A 17,719-nucleotide genomic window follows, 5' to 3' on the forward strand; every position below is an offset into this window, starting at 1 on the left:
ACAGAGATGAAAGGCAATGATCAAGTGTGCTCTTTCAGTTTAGATAAGAAACACTTCCTTGTACCTTCCCTAAAGTTAAACACCTGAAGTAAGCTCATTTTTTACTGTGCTCTATGTAATCGCAGGTTCCTGCAGCTCACAGGTGTGATACTGCTTTTCACAGGGCTTTTTGTTGAAGAAAAGAAACTTGATCCACATATCTTGAAACAGTAGTGCACTCACAAAGATACTGGAGAACATACCCCTTCCAATGATCGACCCAGGTTTGTCATCACAATAGCTGGATTTACAGTGCAGCAGTTAGGATAGAAGCTGGGTGTTGAAGACTGTCAAAAGTTAGATGAGCCAAATCTGTTCTTTTTTTAAGTTTAATGTGCTGTTATTATATTTGTATTTAGAGCCTTACGTGAATCTCGACAGTGAGAAAGGCCTTATGAGCCCAGCTCTGTTTCATACTCCCCTCCTTGTGCAGTGATTGCTTCCTGGTGCAGGATGTGTTACCATATGAAAGCATGTAAAGCCTCAGGAAATACTTCTGCTTTCTTGAACATAAGAAACACAAGCTTGCTCACACAATTGTTCTTATGCTAATCTCTGTATCACGGCAGAAACTGTCTTTCTATTTATGCATCATAAGTGAAAAATGATGTTATTGGAGCATCTGGAAAAGCGCATATTGAAGAAAAGTTCATCCAAACTTATTAACTTTGTCTGATTTTGGGACAAATATCATGATGACAAGAACAGGTGATAGATGGTAAAATATTGTTTTTCATATGCTAGATATTTATTGGAAGTTTTACAGTGGATGAATTTTCTGAGATGCTTGCTGTTGGTGCAGGTTTGCTAAATGGGTGGTGCAAAATAGGTTGTATTTCTAAGGGATACTGTGACTGTAATGTAATCCTTCCTTAGCAGCTGTTTTAACTGGTGATGTGAGTTCACAAGATAGAAGCTGTTTCATCAGCCTCTTTAATAATGCAGTAGACATACACTCCTCTAGAATAAAGATCTTAAATATTTCCAAGGTGTTTGCCATGAAACTCCTAATCAAAATTAGTTAATGAGAGCTGCCTTCATCTCCATCTGCTTTGGCAGACCTCTGTACATAAACATGTGATGTAACTAATTATTTTCATTGGTCAGGAAGAAGAAAATTCAAGGAAAAGAACAGGCATGTGGTTGTATCATCTCTTTGAAAAGGTACTTTATTGTCTACTAGTTCATTCCCTAGAGACCACCTCATTGATCCTACCTCTCTTTAAATAAAAGAGAGATGGAAATGGCCATCTCTGTAACAAAACTCTTCCCACAGTAAATGTTCTAAACCTCCATGTATCTCCACCTGGCTTAGCAAAAGAAATACGTTAGTACTGTGATTAAAGTTATTTTTAAACCTCTGGCATTCTTATTAATGGCGTAGGTTGGGGTAGGAAAATCCAGCTTTTTGGAGTGACTCTTTTGTGATTACATTCTTCCTCTACCTGAGACACCATGGGAAGGGCCATGACAAATAAAGAGCTGCAGCTCTGAGATCTTGGGCATCCATCACTGATGATCATTGATTTAGGGGATAATGTGCCTTCTTGTCTGGAAGACTTCTCCATGGTTTACATTGGACTTCTCTAAAATATAAAGCAGAGCACAGTGGATGTTTACCAAGTAGTCTTTTTATGGAAATAGAATAATTCAAAAGGATTTTTCAGGGGTATTTTCAGAAATAATGAAATAACTAATCTATGAACTGAGAGCAATCCCCTCATCTCCAGACTGCTGACAGTATCATATATGCGCCATACTGTGGCAGTGAAAGTGTTATGAAAACAAGCACTGAGCAATAAAACACTTCTGAAAACCTATTAGTTACACAAGGATTCAGCATATTTCATTTTAATTCTGTCAAAGTTCTTTCAAGTTGAAATTTCCCATTTTATTCCAAGTTTTGTGTCAGATTTGCAATGGCACTTCCCTCTTGCTTCCAACATGATGTCCCTGGAACTGTTATTCCTACAGCACTGCAGGTCTTTTAGCCACAGAGAAGGGTACTGGTGCAGTGACCTCTGGGTATATACTCAGTGTTCTCAGAGCAGTGGGGAGGTTGCCAGTTCATGCTGGTTTACTGTTCGCTCTCAATTTACAGCCAATGTGTTGTAGTGAGAAAGCAGTTCTCATTTCACCAGTGCTTTCTTGCAGCTGTGAGGGGTGGCATTTGTGATACAGATACTGATTTACAGGCAAACAAAACTGCCTCCAAAACCACATATCAAGCAGATCAGCAGCATGTGATCACCTGATAAGATCAGTTTTGGCTGGTACTGAAAATTTCTGACAACATTATGTGTTATTCAGCCTACCTAGCCCCTAGAACTCAATTCTAATAACTTGCATCCCAGGATTTTAACCAAGAACAAGTACAAAATGATGAGGCATTTTTCAACATAACAAGACGTTGTATTAGCATGGCTTGTAAAACAGGAAACCACAGCAGCACTTCAGCTCCTCTTTTCTTTAAGACTGTTCAGCGATCTCAGAGTTTTTCAGTAGTTACAGTCTGTACATTGCTCATTTCCAAGCCATTTACAGCAACAAAATACTTAAGAATTCCACTTTAGGGACTTTGCTCACATCCACATGATATAAGACTTGAATCCTATGATTTTTTTTCTAACAAGAGTTGAACATACTTGCCAAATGTGTGCCAAAACTGCCGGCTGCTTGCTTCCTACTTGCTTTACGGCTATAATGAAAGCTGCTGGTACCTGCAAAGCAGCTTGAGCTTTACATGTGGATATTTTCAGGAAAAAAAGTATTTTTGATGCTTGATTCTTGGAAGAGAAGTATCAAAATAGTAGGAAGCAACCTGATCTGAAGTTCCTGTAGACTTGTACACATGGTGCCTGCAAAATGTTATTGCAGCTTTCTGGGTTATCAGTTTTAGCACTTTTTTGATGTGTGAAATTACTAGCTGACAGGGAATGCACACGCCTATCACCCGGAATGAAACTGCCTCATCCATCCAAAAGAGGCTAAAAGTGCAGTAGTTTTCCTTAGGTACAGTTACCAGTACAAAAAAAAATGATTAAAAGTAGCCCATGAAGATACAGAGCTCAGAGCAGGTGTCCAGAAGAGTGTGGTAGGTCCTTCTGTGGGGGAGCATGGATGTCCAAAAGCCCAGCAAGTCAACACGCCCTTCAGGTCTGCAACTCTTCTCTCTAGAAAGCAAAACCAATAATGTATGTATTCTGCTTGCTTCCGTTTGAACCAATGGCACCACGGGTCTGCTGGAGCCAATTCTGCCATCTGAATGGTTGTGCTTGTTCTTCACAAAAATACACCGTCTCCTCCTGATGGAGTGCAACTCCCATCACACGTACTGTGAAACTGAGGAAATGCCATCGGCTTCTCTCACCACTTGAGTTCACTGATTGCTAACTTTGTGTAGGCTGAGACAGGAACAGAAGATTCGAAAAGAATTATGGTTATGGGGGATGGTGGAATATATTAGCAACAGCAGCAGCAGACACTGTGCATGGGATAATGCATACAAGGAGCTAAGTAAGATTTGAAGGGCTTTGTTTTGTTTCTTCTTAGTTGTTCCATTGCTGCTTTCTTTCTCTTTTTTGTTTTCATTTTTCTTTCTCCTGGGGTGGGAATCTTTCATGCCTATTCAGATGCACTAGCTAAAGCATAGTAGATCTCAGATGGTAATGTATGTAGACCAATGGTACTCCCATTCTGCACTACAAACTTTGCTTCCTCCCCTAGTGCTTCAAAATGGAAGCAAGAGAAACTACGCTCACAATGTTGGATGAACACTTTGATAAGCAACATCACCTAACTTTCACTCCTAGAGGAAAGCAGTAGAAAACTTTCCATTGCCCTCACAAGAGAGAGTCATCAACAAAATATTTGCATGCTCCCAAAAATCTGCGAGGCAGAAGCGCTTACCTCGGGGTTTAGACTAGGAAATGGAAGATCAGAAAATGCAAATACCTTCTCTTTGATTATGCCTGGCATTAAATGAACAGTCCTGAGAGTTGAACTGTCACACTGTCAATTTCCAGAAAGAAAGCATTTAAAGGGCAAGCTGATGACCAAGCTCCTTATCTTGCTATTTTACATCTCTTAGATCAAAATGGATCCCTCTCCCAGCCTCTTTGGTAAGCCTTAACTACAATAGTTAAGTTAGTGTGAAGAACATAAAGGAACTTCTGGAAATACCAAATGAACCCCAATCCGTGGTGTGCAATAGCAGCTAAGAGCAGATCAGAACTGTGGTCTTGTTTTCGAAGTTCACATTACATTATCTTTACTTTCTTTTGGTTTCTTTCAGATTGCATTACAAAGTGTCTGTGTTTCTGTGCTGCAACTGACAATCTTTTTGAGGAGGATGAATAAATGTCTAACCTGAAGGATGTCCCTGTGAAAAATTATGACTTGTTAGCATCTAGCCAAACAAATATTAAACTGTACTTTTTTCCCTCTTGATTACTTCACCATATATGACATTCATCTGAAATGTCTTCACTTATCTTGAATATGCAAAATGCCAGCCATTTCTGGAACCTATGGTTAGATGTAGGGGAAACACAATGCCAAATATACTGAAGGGAAAGGAGGGGAAGAATACCAGAGGTCTGAAAGCTTTGGGCATGTTATCCTGTCTTCTCTAGCTTTGTCAAGTGGCAGATGGGCAGTGTGATAGTGTTAACTTTTGCATGTAATACAGACTGTGAAAACAGCATGTCATGCAGTATACAGACTGAGCTGATCTAAGACTGCACACATAATCTTGTTTTGGGAATTTTCTCATCTGAAAGTGCTTGACATTAGTACTTCAGATTATGGAGCAAGTCTAGCCTATTTCATAAGCAAGATGAGGCAGGAGTGATTCCATCACACAGCACTGTGGCAGTACAGGCAGGTGTTAGGACTGGGAGTCATGCTGCTGCTGCTGGCACATCACCACTGCTATTCACTCATTCATTCATTCATTTGCTCATTCATTCATTTCAGTAAATTGGGTGCTGGAATAGCAGCACTGGTGCCTCTGTCCTCTCTGTGCTGCTTTGGTGCTTGGAGTAGTTTTATCTTGGTAGGAGAATGACACGTAAGAGCCTGTGTATAGATGCTTACCTGTGAGCTGTGACTCACCCAGGTAGGTGAAGGTGGCTGCAGCATCCCCACACTTCTTTGCCTCTGCTTTCCTCTCAGCCAACACCTTCTCTCCCCACTCCCAACACCTTCTCTCCCCACTCAGCTTCTACAGGACAGACTCACTCTTGTGTCACACACTGCCATACAGCAAAAGTCATCTGTGACAAATATAGGATGAATCCTATGTGGAACAGGTGAAGCAAAGCTACAGCTGGAGATGGAGACAGGGCAAAACCACACCTCCATCTGCTCATGTATCCAGCCCAGGAAGGAGGTAGTTCGGCTGTAGACACCAGGCTTGTTTGCTTCTGCACAGCCCACTCCAAAGCTGGTGGTTCCCACCAACTTCCAGATACTCATATCTTCACATGCTAAAGGGCCCCCACTGTCTCCCTGGAGAACAAAGAATTAAGACAAATGTCAGTGCCTCAGACACTTAAATGAAAACTTGTGCACTTCATGCCTTGGTTTCATCTTGTCCCTTGTGTGATTGTATCTGGTAACTTTGCCCCTCATTCATGACTAGCTAGGTGAGCCTGCATTACTGTGTGTGGGGCTGAATTATTGGCAATCCACTGATACTCAAATCCTTTTTTCCATCCCTCTGCCTCTACGTTTTCCAAAGTTCCACACTTCTTATCTTCTCATGTATGCTTTGGCTGCTTTTCACTATGGGGTTTCTGCACCTTGCAGGTCTCCAGAACTGCTCACAGTGCAATTCAGTGCAGTGCAGAGGCCATAGTCAGGGCAAGGAAAGGATGGTACCACATTGTAGCACATACAAGAAATTTAAAAATGTCTTAAGTAAATTTGGCTTCAGAAGTAGCAGATACGGCCCGCAGAAGAAAGGTAAAGAGAGAATTGTAGTGCATGAATGTGTGCACAGTCAGTGGCTTGTATTCATGGTGAACAGAGTAAATGGTACAAGAAAACAAATATTTGTCCAAGAAAAGCCTGGGAGTGCCTTCTGATAGCTTATCACTCATGTTTTTCCATCACTGCTGTTAATGAGCACACTTGCAGTTTGGAAACTTCCATACCTGGCAGGTGTCCACCCCTCCCTTTAGGAAACCAGCACAAAGCATTGAAGAGGTTATGATCCCACCATAGACATCTCTGTGATTGCAAATTCTATTAGAAATCAAGGGAACACCTGCATAATTCATGGTTTCAGATGTATCACCTGTTCAAAAACAGAACAAAACCAAAAACTAACAAACGTTGAAAGTAATCTCTACCGTTGAAAGTAATCTCTACTGAAACACAGAAGATGCTTTACAATATGAACTGGCAAGCAAGAGTGAGAGAAATGTAGTTATAATGGAAATGTAATGTAAGTCTCATCATGTACATAATCTGGTAACTAGTGACTGCATAGAGCTGGGCATTATCATAGTGTGTAATAAAAATTGGTGAGCTGTATGTTTCTACTTCAATTGTGAACTTAAAAGCTATTTGGGCTCTGTCTTCTAATTCTAGTGCACAGATTTGTTTTGAATTTAGTCTCTGTTCTATTCATCAACAAATCACCTGCAAACATCTGTTTTATTTTACAAGTATTCATCAGAGTCTCAGTGAATCATATCCACAAACAGGAGCACTTGCACACTATCCTTCCAATTTAGATCTCATCTTTTTATGTGGTAAACATTGCTTTTTCTTTTTTCCCGCCTTTTGCTATTATCTATTATTTTGTTCCCTGAATAACGGGAACATTTTAAATGAGACAAATGAAGAATGAATAAAGAACAATAACATGAACATTCAAGCACTCTGAAGTGAGTCAGTACATATTATTGACTAACGTAACCCACGAGTCATGCTAAAAATAAAATATTCCCTTTTGTTTGTAACATAATTCACAAATCTAATTTCTTTATCATCCAACTCGCCTGAAAATAGACATGCTCTCTCTTGAAAAAATGAATGCTTGATTCCTGCATTTCTGCTCTGCTTTGTGTGCTTGAAGTTATAAAAAAACATGAGAGGTTGGAGGGTGCTCTGCCTAGATGGTACTGCACCTACATGAGGTTTTCATCCTTTTCACAGAGTGTATCCATTCATTCCTCATGTTAAGAGTTAGTTCAGCACTTTTGTCTCATATTCCCCCCATATTGCAAAAGACTGAATTCCCTTTCCAGGGTGACCATAAAATGTAGAGATATGTCATCTTCTTCCCCTCAGATATCCCAGACAATTTAATGTTGATCAATTGCTCCAGCCAAATCCTATACTCTGTGTGAGATACTTTCATGTACTGTAACTGACAGCAGACATTTAAAATACCTCCTTCAACAGTTGCTCCCCATCCTGATACCCAACACATTTTTCCTTCTGGGAACTGTTCACCAAAATTAGGCAGACAAATTGGCTCTATGTGACCTAGTTAAAAAAGACAAAAAAAAAAAAAAGAAAAGAGAAAAAAAAAATAAAGTAGAGAGAGAGAGAACAAGAGAGAGAAGGGAGAATCATTTTCAAAATCTGACACAAAGTCAAAGCTTGAGTAAATCTTTCAGGATATGGCTTGCAATGAAATTTCTAAGAAAACTATCCACTCATCACATAAAGAAACTCAGTAGTTCATAGGATCATAGAATCACAGAATCTTAGAACCATTACGGTTGGAAAAGACCTCTAAGACCACCTAGTCCAACCACCAGCCCATCTCCACCATGTCCACTAACCATGGCCCTTAGTGCCATATTCACATGGTTCTTGAACACTTCTGGGGACAGTGACTCTGTCATCTCCCTGGGCAGCCCTTGCCACTGCCTCACCACCCTTTCAGAGAATAATTTTTTCCTAATATCCTACCTTCTATAAGTTTTGTCTTATGGCCAAATACCTACAGCTGGCTTAGTTTTCATCAAGAAGGAAGTAATAAAAGAGGTGTTGGATTGTCAATAAAGTGAAGAATGAGTAAATAAGAAATACATCTCGTACTCAGCTGATGGATACAGAGAATTGAGACCCCATGGCATGCTGCTCTGCCAGAGAAAAGGGCCATGGATAGCTGTAACTTGACTAGTATAGTACCTTGTGATGTGTTTTGTGCAGTGGCATGTGAAAAGAGCTGTAAGCATGCATTACTGCAGTCTTCTGAAAGGGCAGCACGATGTCTGGGGTACTCTTTCCTTCCTATCCATGTACTCATAGACCTAGAGTACCTCTGTGCTCTGGGGTACTGAATTCTGTGCAATACAGTTAGTGTTTGATGTTCACCGGGATGAACTACAAGCTATCGAGGTGGCCTAGCACTGCACAAAGGGAAGGAACATATGATGTTATAGTGGGTAATTCCTAGCACTACCCTTCTCCACTATGCAATGATTCCAGCTAAAAGCATCGAGCCTACAAGGCTCCCCAAGCTGCCCCTTGTCCTCAGTTCAGATGCAGAGCTTTTCCTGTTCTTGGCGGGCTCACAATCTTGATCCTGAGCAAAAGAAAACAGCAGTGGCAGAAATTTCAAACAGAACAAATTCAAGGTGAATTTTTATCTAAACTGGAAGTTGGAAAGATTTAATAGAATAGAATCATAGAATCACTGTATGGCTTCAGCTGGAAGGGATCTTAAAGGTCATCTAGTTACACTCTTCCTGCTGTTTCAGGAATGTTTTTTCAAGAGTATTGATTTAGGAATGGGCAATCTAGATGCATCGAGGAGCCAGTCCACCGTAGCAGAAAGAGCTCACAGTGAATAGGAAATACTGGTAGGTGGTAATTTATATTCATACAGTATTATTACAAATTATTTCAACTCACTGATTAGTGTCAGCCATAGACAGCATCCTACTAAGAAAATAAGACTGGTTTCAATTCAAAAGCACTGTTATGTTTGTATTGTGTTGGCTTCTCTTTGAAATTTAAAATTGATTTTCAGCTTTGGGCACTGCTGGACCTCCCTATATTCACAGAAATAAGGATATAGTAAAAATCTCTGTGATGTCCAAGAAAAATCAGGTGGGATGTATATTTTAGAAAGGAAAAATTATTTAGAAAGAATGAAGTTAATATTTGCCTATTATTAAATGCCTTCAGCAAGCCAACACCAGAATGAATTGGAAACCTGCAGTGCCTGTGATCACACTGTACCTCTGTACCTGAATACAGAGTACAAGTGTTTCTGGTGTTGGGGCTGGGAAGGCTTTCTGCTGCCATGTGGAGACAGTACTTGAAACAGTAGCTAAGGCTCATGATATGACTGCTGGTGAGCAAGGGGAAATAAGCCAGTGCCATTTGGGTAGGGACCCCTTGCCATCACAGCAGCAGGCTCACTACATTTATGCTGCTCTTCTCTCAATGTTTTTAGAGGCAGTGAGAATGCACCCAGATGGCCTGTGTCAGACCAAAAGAACTTCCCAGCCCGTGCTCTTAGCTAGAGAAGTGAGAAAATCAAGTGACAGCTCACACAATGAATTACCATTGAAAGCAAGCGGTGCTGCCAGTTTCATCAGTGCTATATCATTTCCCATGGTCTTGGGTTTATAATTTCGATGGTATATAATCTTTTCCACTGAATATGTGTGAACCTGGGTATCTTGCTGAGTCACAAAGCCAACTTGCACACTCCATGAGCTTGGTAAGTACAAGCTGAAATGAAGAGGTAGGGGAAAGTGAGAAACCTTTAAGAAAACTCTTAGGTTGTCATTTGTCTCCAAAGCTTACAAACTGATTGATCCTGTTAAATTGAAAAGCGTCTTGTCATTTACTTAGGAGCTTCTGAGTACTTTAGTACTCAGCAGCCAAGTAAAAAATTCCTCCTGGGCCATTAAATCACATGCAACGTAGAGAAATCAGTGATCTAAATTCTAAATAAATGATTTAACATTTATCAGTTGTTTAAGTTGATTTCCCAGGAAGCTGAGAGTTTCCAGAATTTCTGAAAATTGGGCTGTGTGATTTGAATACTTCTGTGGAGGATCCTTTTTCATAAGGATTTGCACCAGTACAGAAAGAAGGAGAGACAGTTTAAATGCTATGGATAAAGTCTGTGAAATCAGGAGCAGAAGGCAATCTCTTCTGCAGGTTTTCGAAGGACAAAGCGCAATGCTTGAGCCTTCTTCTGCAGTGTTCCCAAGATGTGCTGCAAATAGAGTCAGTGGGACACCTGAGTAAGACAAGTTAGAAACTTACTCGTAGACACAGTGTGCAGCTGTGATGATCCAGCGTGGGGTGATGACAGACCCTCCGCAGAGGTGGTGCCCATGGAACTGCAGGCTGACCTGCCAAGGCCACTGCTGGGGCAAGGATGCATTGCCTCCCACAATCCGCGGCCTGTAGCTGGCCCGCATCCCGCATGCTGTCAGAAAGCAAAGTTTACAGTCCATGGGGGAAACATGGGAACAGTTTCTGTGACCTTAGGAATTCTACTCCTAACCCTGCCAAGGCCAGGTGGTCTCTGCGGCAGGACCATCTGCAAGCCCATCTCCAACGCCCACTGACTTTTCATATCCCAATTGGAAAACAAGCTGGCATGGACAGGTATGCATTGAAGTTCAAGAATTCAGACAGAATTTCCCTTTCCATGCTAAGATGGCAAAGACTTTGAATTGTAGCACCAGATCATTGATCCAATGCACAATCCTTACATGTCTACTTCCTGCAATTATTTTCACTGAATCATTCTTGCTATGTGATACTCCAAATCTGCCCTCCAAGCCTACTCTGGACTCCTGAAGTTCTCTGAAATTTTATATAAGAAGTACAATTTTTCATTGCGTGTGAAAAACTGACAGTATTCCCCTGAGTATCCAATTCCTCCCTGCTCTTGCTCTGAAGTGGATGAAGGACAGGTTTTCATCTTATTCTCACTTTTGCTAATGCTTACCCAAACACTTTAAGATGACTACATTGCCAGAAGTGCATTCTTCCCTAAGATAAAGAGACAGTAAAGTATTAGATACAATTTAGGAATACCATTTTTTCCCTAGTACGCATGTTTACATAAATATAGAATTCATATATTAAGAGAGACAAGAAGACAAGCACTCATCCAATCTACTTAAGGCATTTAACTGAAGTATGTAAGGAAGGAGCTTAGACACTGTCAGGATTCTGCAGACCACTTGCTGTCCTGCTGAAGAGTGTTTCACTCTTCTGTGATGGGAGGTTACTTTTAGCACATGATCTGTGTCTCCTTGGATCCATAGCTTGCTTCTCAGTGAAAAGCAACTAAGAAAAGCAAGCTGTTGTCAAGATAAAGAAGCACATAATGGAGGGACTATATTCCCTCTGGGAAACAGCTATGGGTCTCTAAACTCAAAGGAACTGCTTTATGTTAGAGAAAGATAAGTGCCTGGTGTCTATCCATTTTCTGTAAAGGGACTGTGGGACAGACAACTTTGTCAAATAGCTCATTAAATTCTCTCTTTCCACCAGTAAGAACAGCCTGGTTTTCTGTCATTCAACCAACAAGTTAAAGTGTACCTCAAGTTTGTTGCATTGTGCAGGGATGTCACTTGATCCATGGGTAACCAATGGCTGAGGGATACAAAATGTCTTTGAAACTGTTTTTCAACAGCAGCCACGGGCAGGTAACCTGAACTCACATAACTGCAAATAAAGCATAAATACCGCTTCATCAGACAGACTTCCAGTAATCCGCCTGAATAATTTAGTGCCTCTATTAGTGGAAACCAAGTGCAGCAGCCACAATTATCAGATTATGGCACTTGGTGAATTCATCCCACTCCCTCCAAGAAGTGCTTCGTATAATGCACGCATCCAGTACCATGTCAGAAGTCACACATACCAGGAGGTATTTAACTGGCAGAGAAAGTCAATTTTAATTCTAATGTTGTGCTAGAACTTCACTGTGACTGGATGGCAAGTATCTTCAGCAAGTGTCAATGGATGTCAGTGGGTGCTATGTTTTCCACATGGAGGAATTCAGTGACACACCTTTGCTTCATACACACTTCCATGTGTCAGACGCTATTTTGTCAGACTGCCCCTCTTCTGCCTTTTGTCACATGGCAACAGTATGTAATGGGATACTGGTGGGAAGGTTCAACCTCTGCCGCCATACCACCAACATCCATCTCTGATGTTGTGGGCCAACATCATAAAATAGGAGAGGCATTACTTGCTGAGCAGACCTCACATATAATTTTTCTGCTGATGTGGAAAATGAATGGAAAATGCTCATATGTTGCACAGTGCTTCTCAAACAGGTTGCAGTTACTAGGGAGACAGGTAGGATTCAGATACCTGCAACCCATAGGGAAGACTTAACAAAACCATTGCTGCTGCATTGCTGCAAATCTTGCCGTCATCCAGGATTTACAGGAGCAATAGCTGGCATTTTCAGTGTGCAAATATTCATGACAGTTTCCCACATTATCCTCAATTATATTATTCACAAGTAAGGATTAAGTCCTTTTTCATTTTAAAGCACGGCTTCATGCAGGGTTTCACTAAGGAAATTGGAAATGTCAGAATTTGTTAAGAATGTCAAATAAATTCCTTCTGTTTTACATTCATACCTTGAGAAACCCAGGTGTTTACAGGTAGTATTTCCATACTCTGCCTTCCAGTCATCAGAACACACTGTTCGCCATGATCCAGAGGTGAACACCTGCAGCACAGCTCTCTTGCCACTCAGCCTGACTTTGAGATTCAGAGGAAGAAAAGCCTGAGTGAGATGCAAAGAACCATTGGGACAACAACATGAGCACAGCTGTGTAATGCACCACTGTGGCATCCACATTTCCTGGCTCTTGAAGTTTTTACTACTTGTCTTTTTGATCGCTTCAATTCTTTAGCAGAACTTTTCTGTGCATTTTTGTTTCTTAACTTTAAGGAAGGAATTAGTAGAGGAGTTTTTCCTTACGAGTGTCCCTCTTGGTAATATACTGAGGCACACTTATGATAGCACAGTCAGGACAAAAAATCTGTGCTAATCACAAATCATAAAATATCCCAAGTTGGAAAGGACTCACAAGGATCACTGAGTCCAGCTCTGGGCTGCACACAGGACCACCCAAAAATCAGACCATGTGTCTGAGAGCACTGTCCAGACACTCCTTGAACTCCATCACTGGTGGCCGTGCCCACAGCCCTGTGCAGCCCATTCCATGCCCACCACCCTGTGGTGCAGCCCCTTTCCCTGACCCCCAGCTGCCCTCCCCTGACGCAGCTCCATGCCATTCTCTCGGGCCCTGTTGCTGTCACACAGCACAGAGCTCAGTCTATATTCCTCTGTCTCACTGAAATTCTTTACAACACATCTCTCTTAACAATGTGCCAGACACTGCAGGAGAAGATAGCAGGGATTTATAATCGCATCTGAATTACCACATCCATACTCATCTTCCCCTTCTTTACAGTTGAAGACACCATTGCACCTGGCTGATTTCTGGATACACTTGAAGGATGATCGACAGCGAAACTTCCCAATGCAGTTGTATTGGACTGGCAAGAATGGAAGAAAACAAGGTGATGAAACAAACATTCTTGCTTTCATTATCTGGCCGTATTTCTACCTTGCTGAGGCAAAGGCAACTCCTGTACTCTAGGAACTTCTGAAATACAACCCAGACGTTGCTACATGGTGCTGTTAAACTCATCCATTAGTAATGAATTGTAGGATGAAACAGCTTTGCTGCCTGTGCTGCCTCTTTCACAGCTACCTTAACCTAGTTTATGTTCCACACCAGGATAAGTTTCCAGTTGCTGTGAACCCTTACCAACAAAGCAAGGAAATCCTTACTCATTCCAGCTGTGAATATGAACCACTTTACCACCAACATATTTGTCACCTACCACTGGGTAGGACACACCTTCCAGTCACAATTGAACTTATCCTAGCTTTCTTTTCCTTCATACAGACTTGTTATAGGGGAAAGTTTTCTGAAACCAAACTGAAAGTACTGATTTACAAGACAAAACTATGCACGTTACCTTAAGTTCCCCTTGGCTTCTCAATTCTTAGAGCACAACTCAGGAGGAATCAGTGAAATTAAAGGAATCAGACTGGAGAGTTTTCTAAGTCCTACAGGCTCCCCTGTGTCCTAATTATTACATCAATCTTGTCGTGAGTACCAGATCTATTTTATTTGTACATGTAAATAAAATGTAAATCCATCATTCCAGCAAGACTTTATACTTCAGTTAGCAAGTGGCAGTAGCAGGTTAATTCCATTCTAAGTAAAAACCTCATGAAAAATTAAGAATTAGAATGGTTAATTGAGAATGAATAACTAATGAATAACTTAATGAATAACTAATTGTACTCACCACCCAGGCCAGTGGCAACTGCTAGGATTACTACAAAGAATAAAGCACAGACGTAGGGAAGGTATTTGGGGGAGGTTAATAGTTGGCACATCGAAGGTGGTTCAATATCCCCTAGAAACCAAACAGAGATAACAGCTTCTATGAAGTTTAAACAGCTGGAGTTTGCAGTGAAAAGATTTCTCTAACATTAAGCTAGATGAAGCAGTAACTGCTGCATGCAATTCACAATCATTCCTGTCCATGACATCTCCTGACCCTTGCCTATACCATATCTGTGGTCCCAGTGCTCCCACCAGCAGCAACCCCAGCTGCATGGTGCTCTGAGCGCAGTGTACAACCCCATGCAACAGCTCCACTCTTCCAGTGCTGGGGGAACACTCCTGTCAGGGAGGAAGAGGTGCTAAAGCTTTGAACGTGAGCAGGAATATTGGAAAGACAGCACCTGTTAACAAATAGCATTCAAGGCAAGAAGGAAGAAAGTTTTGGACTTTGAAGCAGAGTTGATTGAAAACAGTAGAAAGCAAAAAACCACGGGACCTCCAAATTAGAAGATAGCTTGAAAAAGTGTCAAAAAATGTGATCTGGAGGTAATTTTACTACAAAGGCAAGGAAAGAACCAAGTAATAGCTCTGTGCTGAGATTCAGCTTTCAAGGAAAAAGAGGCATCTGAAGTTAAAATAGACACCAGCAGGAACTGCTGAATGCATTTCATGAGCAGGAATGATCCTGTTCACCTCTGTAGCTGACCTCAACTTGGTAGCATTGTGATTCAGAAAAAAAAACCAATGGATCCCATTGAAAATAATGAATGATTCACTTGTGACAAACATATTCTGACATACAGAACGCAAAGTATGGGAAAATAGCCTACACAGCTTTCTCATGTATATACACAAGAGCTGTTAGAACCTTGTTGTCAATTTTAATCCATGCAGCTCTTAACCCCTTTCATCAAGCTTTGAATCTAAGATTAGCAGGAACTTAGAACCAGTCAAGGATGCTGAGTGTATCCCAGTGTTCATAGAATCACAGGTAAATCCCAACCTTCCCAAAGCCTCCCTAAAGCTACTGAGCAACTGATTTTGACAATGGAGTTGGTGTCTGATATCCAAAATTTTACACAGCTGCAGTTAGTATATTTGCCATGAAACCTAAGGGAAGTAACCAACATGTTTGTTATTCCTCCTATAGATTGTTATATTGTGCATTCAGGTTTTTTTTTTTAATGGGCTGAATTTCCAGTTTGGAAAAATTTCAAATAAGCCAATGAAAACAATGTCAGAAAAGCGTGGGCAAATATCTGCTATGTGACAGAAGTGTGTGGATAATTTGTCTATAAAAAATGCTTGTGCATGCAAGCACAAGACAGAAGATGTCATCGCCTGCTGATATGGTGGCAAATCTCACGCCTGGGGGAGTGAAGTTGTGTTTCTTGTTCCTCCGAGCAATTGCTTTCTCTGAATGTGTGGGCAAGCTAATTAGCTGTTCAGATTACAAAGGTCAAAATGCTATGCAGCATCCCTACCAGATCCATCTGCACTGGGATCAACTCTCACTTGTATGCTGAAAAATCTTTTGAAGGAGAACTGAATTTCTGGTACTGGCGGTCCATCTTCTGTAATAGAGATGATTTCAAGACTTCCAGTAGTGGGATTTGCCCCTTGAGCCTGGCTCGACAGAAGAAATAACGAGACAATATTTAAGCAAATTATTTCTATTATCTCAAAAAATCTGACACTCTTCTTCTGATATGAAAGGATATTTTCTTCCTACTTCCATTGATAATTCTTCTTCCATGCAATGCAGATAAAAAATGAATCTGCAGACACACCTGCAAGAATACTACGTTTGCCCAAAATAAACCATTTCTTCATGATAAAAGAAACCATACTTCATGAGAGAAGCTCTTGCAATTAATTAACCAGCAACTACAGAAGTTAAATTATTTTCAGGTTTGTCTAAGCACATTCAATAACTGTAGTTGGCGACTGCGACAAATAACTGACTTCTTTTTTTCCCTTAAATTTCAACCTAACCCCTGTGAGGTGCTCTCTTTAATTGCAATCAGAAACAAGAGAGACGGAAAAGCACATTACATCTGTACAGTACCTGGCAGCAACCTCATGCTTGGGCAGAATGAATTTTAGCCCAGAAAACCCTTAATCTCTTCCCATACAGTGGAGAATTATTAAAACAGGCCACACCAGAACTCAAGGTAAGCAGCTTCAAAATTCTGTTTTCTAGCTTCAGTTCCAAGCACTATCAGTGACAAAAGGTATCAGGTTTTTGACCTCATGATGGTGTGAAATAGGTCCAGGATTGCTAAAGACAGTGGAGTTTGTAAGGTGTAAAAGCAGCACAAGTGCTTTTCAAAGCAGTCCCAGAAAATATTTATAGTGACACATTTTAGGCAAAGTATATGTGTTTTGTTGGCGGCACTAATCTCTAACCACCAGGAATATCTTCACTTCTCAGCAGAGTTGCAACGGGGTTTTGATAAAGTCCAATTTTCATTTCATGACCATAAATTAAATTTCATATGTAGCCCACTAATTTTAAGGCAGATAAAAGGATGGTGTGCTGTATATGATTTTTAAGTGTTTTTAATACTCTTCTACCCTTAAAATCCTCCTAACTGGCACAAAAGTTGTTCATCTGTAAGTAAAACAGCATTGAGAAGTATAAACGACATGAGAGATAAGCACAGACATGTCTTCTTTAGAGGACACACGCCGTCCCAAAGCTTCACTCACCTCTTCCTGAGAAGTCATAGTTAAAAGCAAAACTGTTTTCTCTCTTCATCATCAAAAGAAGCCAAAAGGAAGTCCTGAGGTTGCTAAGCCAGCCCACTCTGAGAGGTTTCCTGAGCTGCCCTGGGCCGCCCGTTCAGCCACTGGTCACAGGCAGCTTTGTGGAGACGGCTGTGAAATCCAACCTGGGGATGGATATCAGGTAGCTTCGGATGGCATGGCTACGGAAAGGGGGGAGATAAAAATTCAGCACGCGTTTTAATCATCCTAAGAGCGTAAAGTAATATTGCAGTATTTGCAAACCTTTCTGTAACCTTCCATGGGAAGAAATACCGCTGAAGTTAAACCATGCAGGCTCATGCTTGCTCATCTTTGATCAAAAACTGTGTAGTGGAGGAGTCTGCCTGCAGCCCTGAGTGGCAGCAGGGAGAGGCCCAGGTGTTTCTTCATGTTGTCACACAAAGCCCTTGGATGATGCTGCTCCTTCTTCACTTCCTTATCCTTTGCTGTGTGCTCATAGCAAACAGCACATTTAAACTGGGGTGCTGGGAAAAAAAAAAAACACGCACACATAT

The 17,719-nt window shown here is 41.1% G+C and overlaps 1 protein-coding gene across 1 annotated transcript; it reads right to left on the reverse strand.

Annotated features, from left to right (window-relative positions):
• Positions 1–4,493: 4,493 nt before the first annotated feature.
• Positions 4,494–17,165, reverse strand: TMPRSS3 (transmembrane serine protease 3). Its single transcript, XM_048933090.1, has 13 exons — positions 17,148–17,165; positions 15,920–16,061; positions 14,395–14,505; positions 13,453–13,569; positions 12,642–12,765; positions 11,584–11,709; positions 10,985–11,028; positions 10,291–10,456; positions 9,578–9,747; positions 7,444–7,539; positions 6,198–6,340; positions 5,398–5,550; positions 4,494–4,604 (listed from the first exon to the last, which is right to left on the reverse strand). The coding sequence occupies exons 1-13, from the start codon at positions 17,163–17,165 to the stop codon at positions 4,494–4,496; spliced, it is 1,521 nt and encodes a 506-aa protein (XP_048789047.1).
• Positions 17,166–17,719: the final 554 nt, after the last annotated feature.

The sequence above is a fragment of the Lagopus muta genome, chromosome 1 (genome assembly GCF_023343835.1).
Source record: "Lagopus muta isolate bLagMut1 chromosome 1, bLagMut1 primary, whole genome shotgun sequence".
In the NCBI taxonomy this organism is placed as follows: domain Eukaryota; kingdom Metazoa; phylum Chordata; class Aves; order Galliformes; family Phasianidae; genus Lagopus; species Lagopus muta.

What these genes read in the sequence shown, in the direction of transcription:
- TMPRSS3 (XM_048933090.1), bottom strand. An exon ending in GGAAGATGAGTATGGATGTG is followed by an intron (nt 12,766 to 13,452) that starts GTAATTCAGATG and finishes TGAATCTCAAAG; the next exon opens with TCAGGCTGAGTGGCAAGAGA. An exon ending in AGCACCGCTTGCTTTCAATG is followed by an intron (nt 7,540 to 9,577) that starts GTAATTCATTGT and finishes TTTTTTAACTAG; the next exon opens with GTCACATAGAGCCAATTTGT.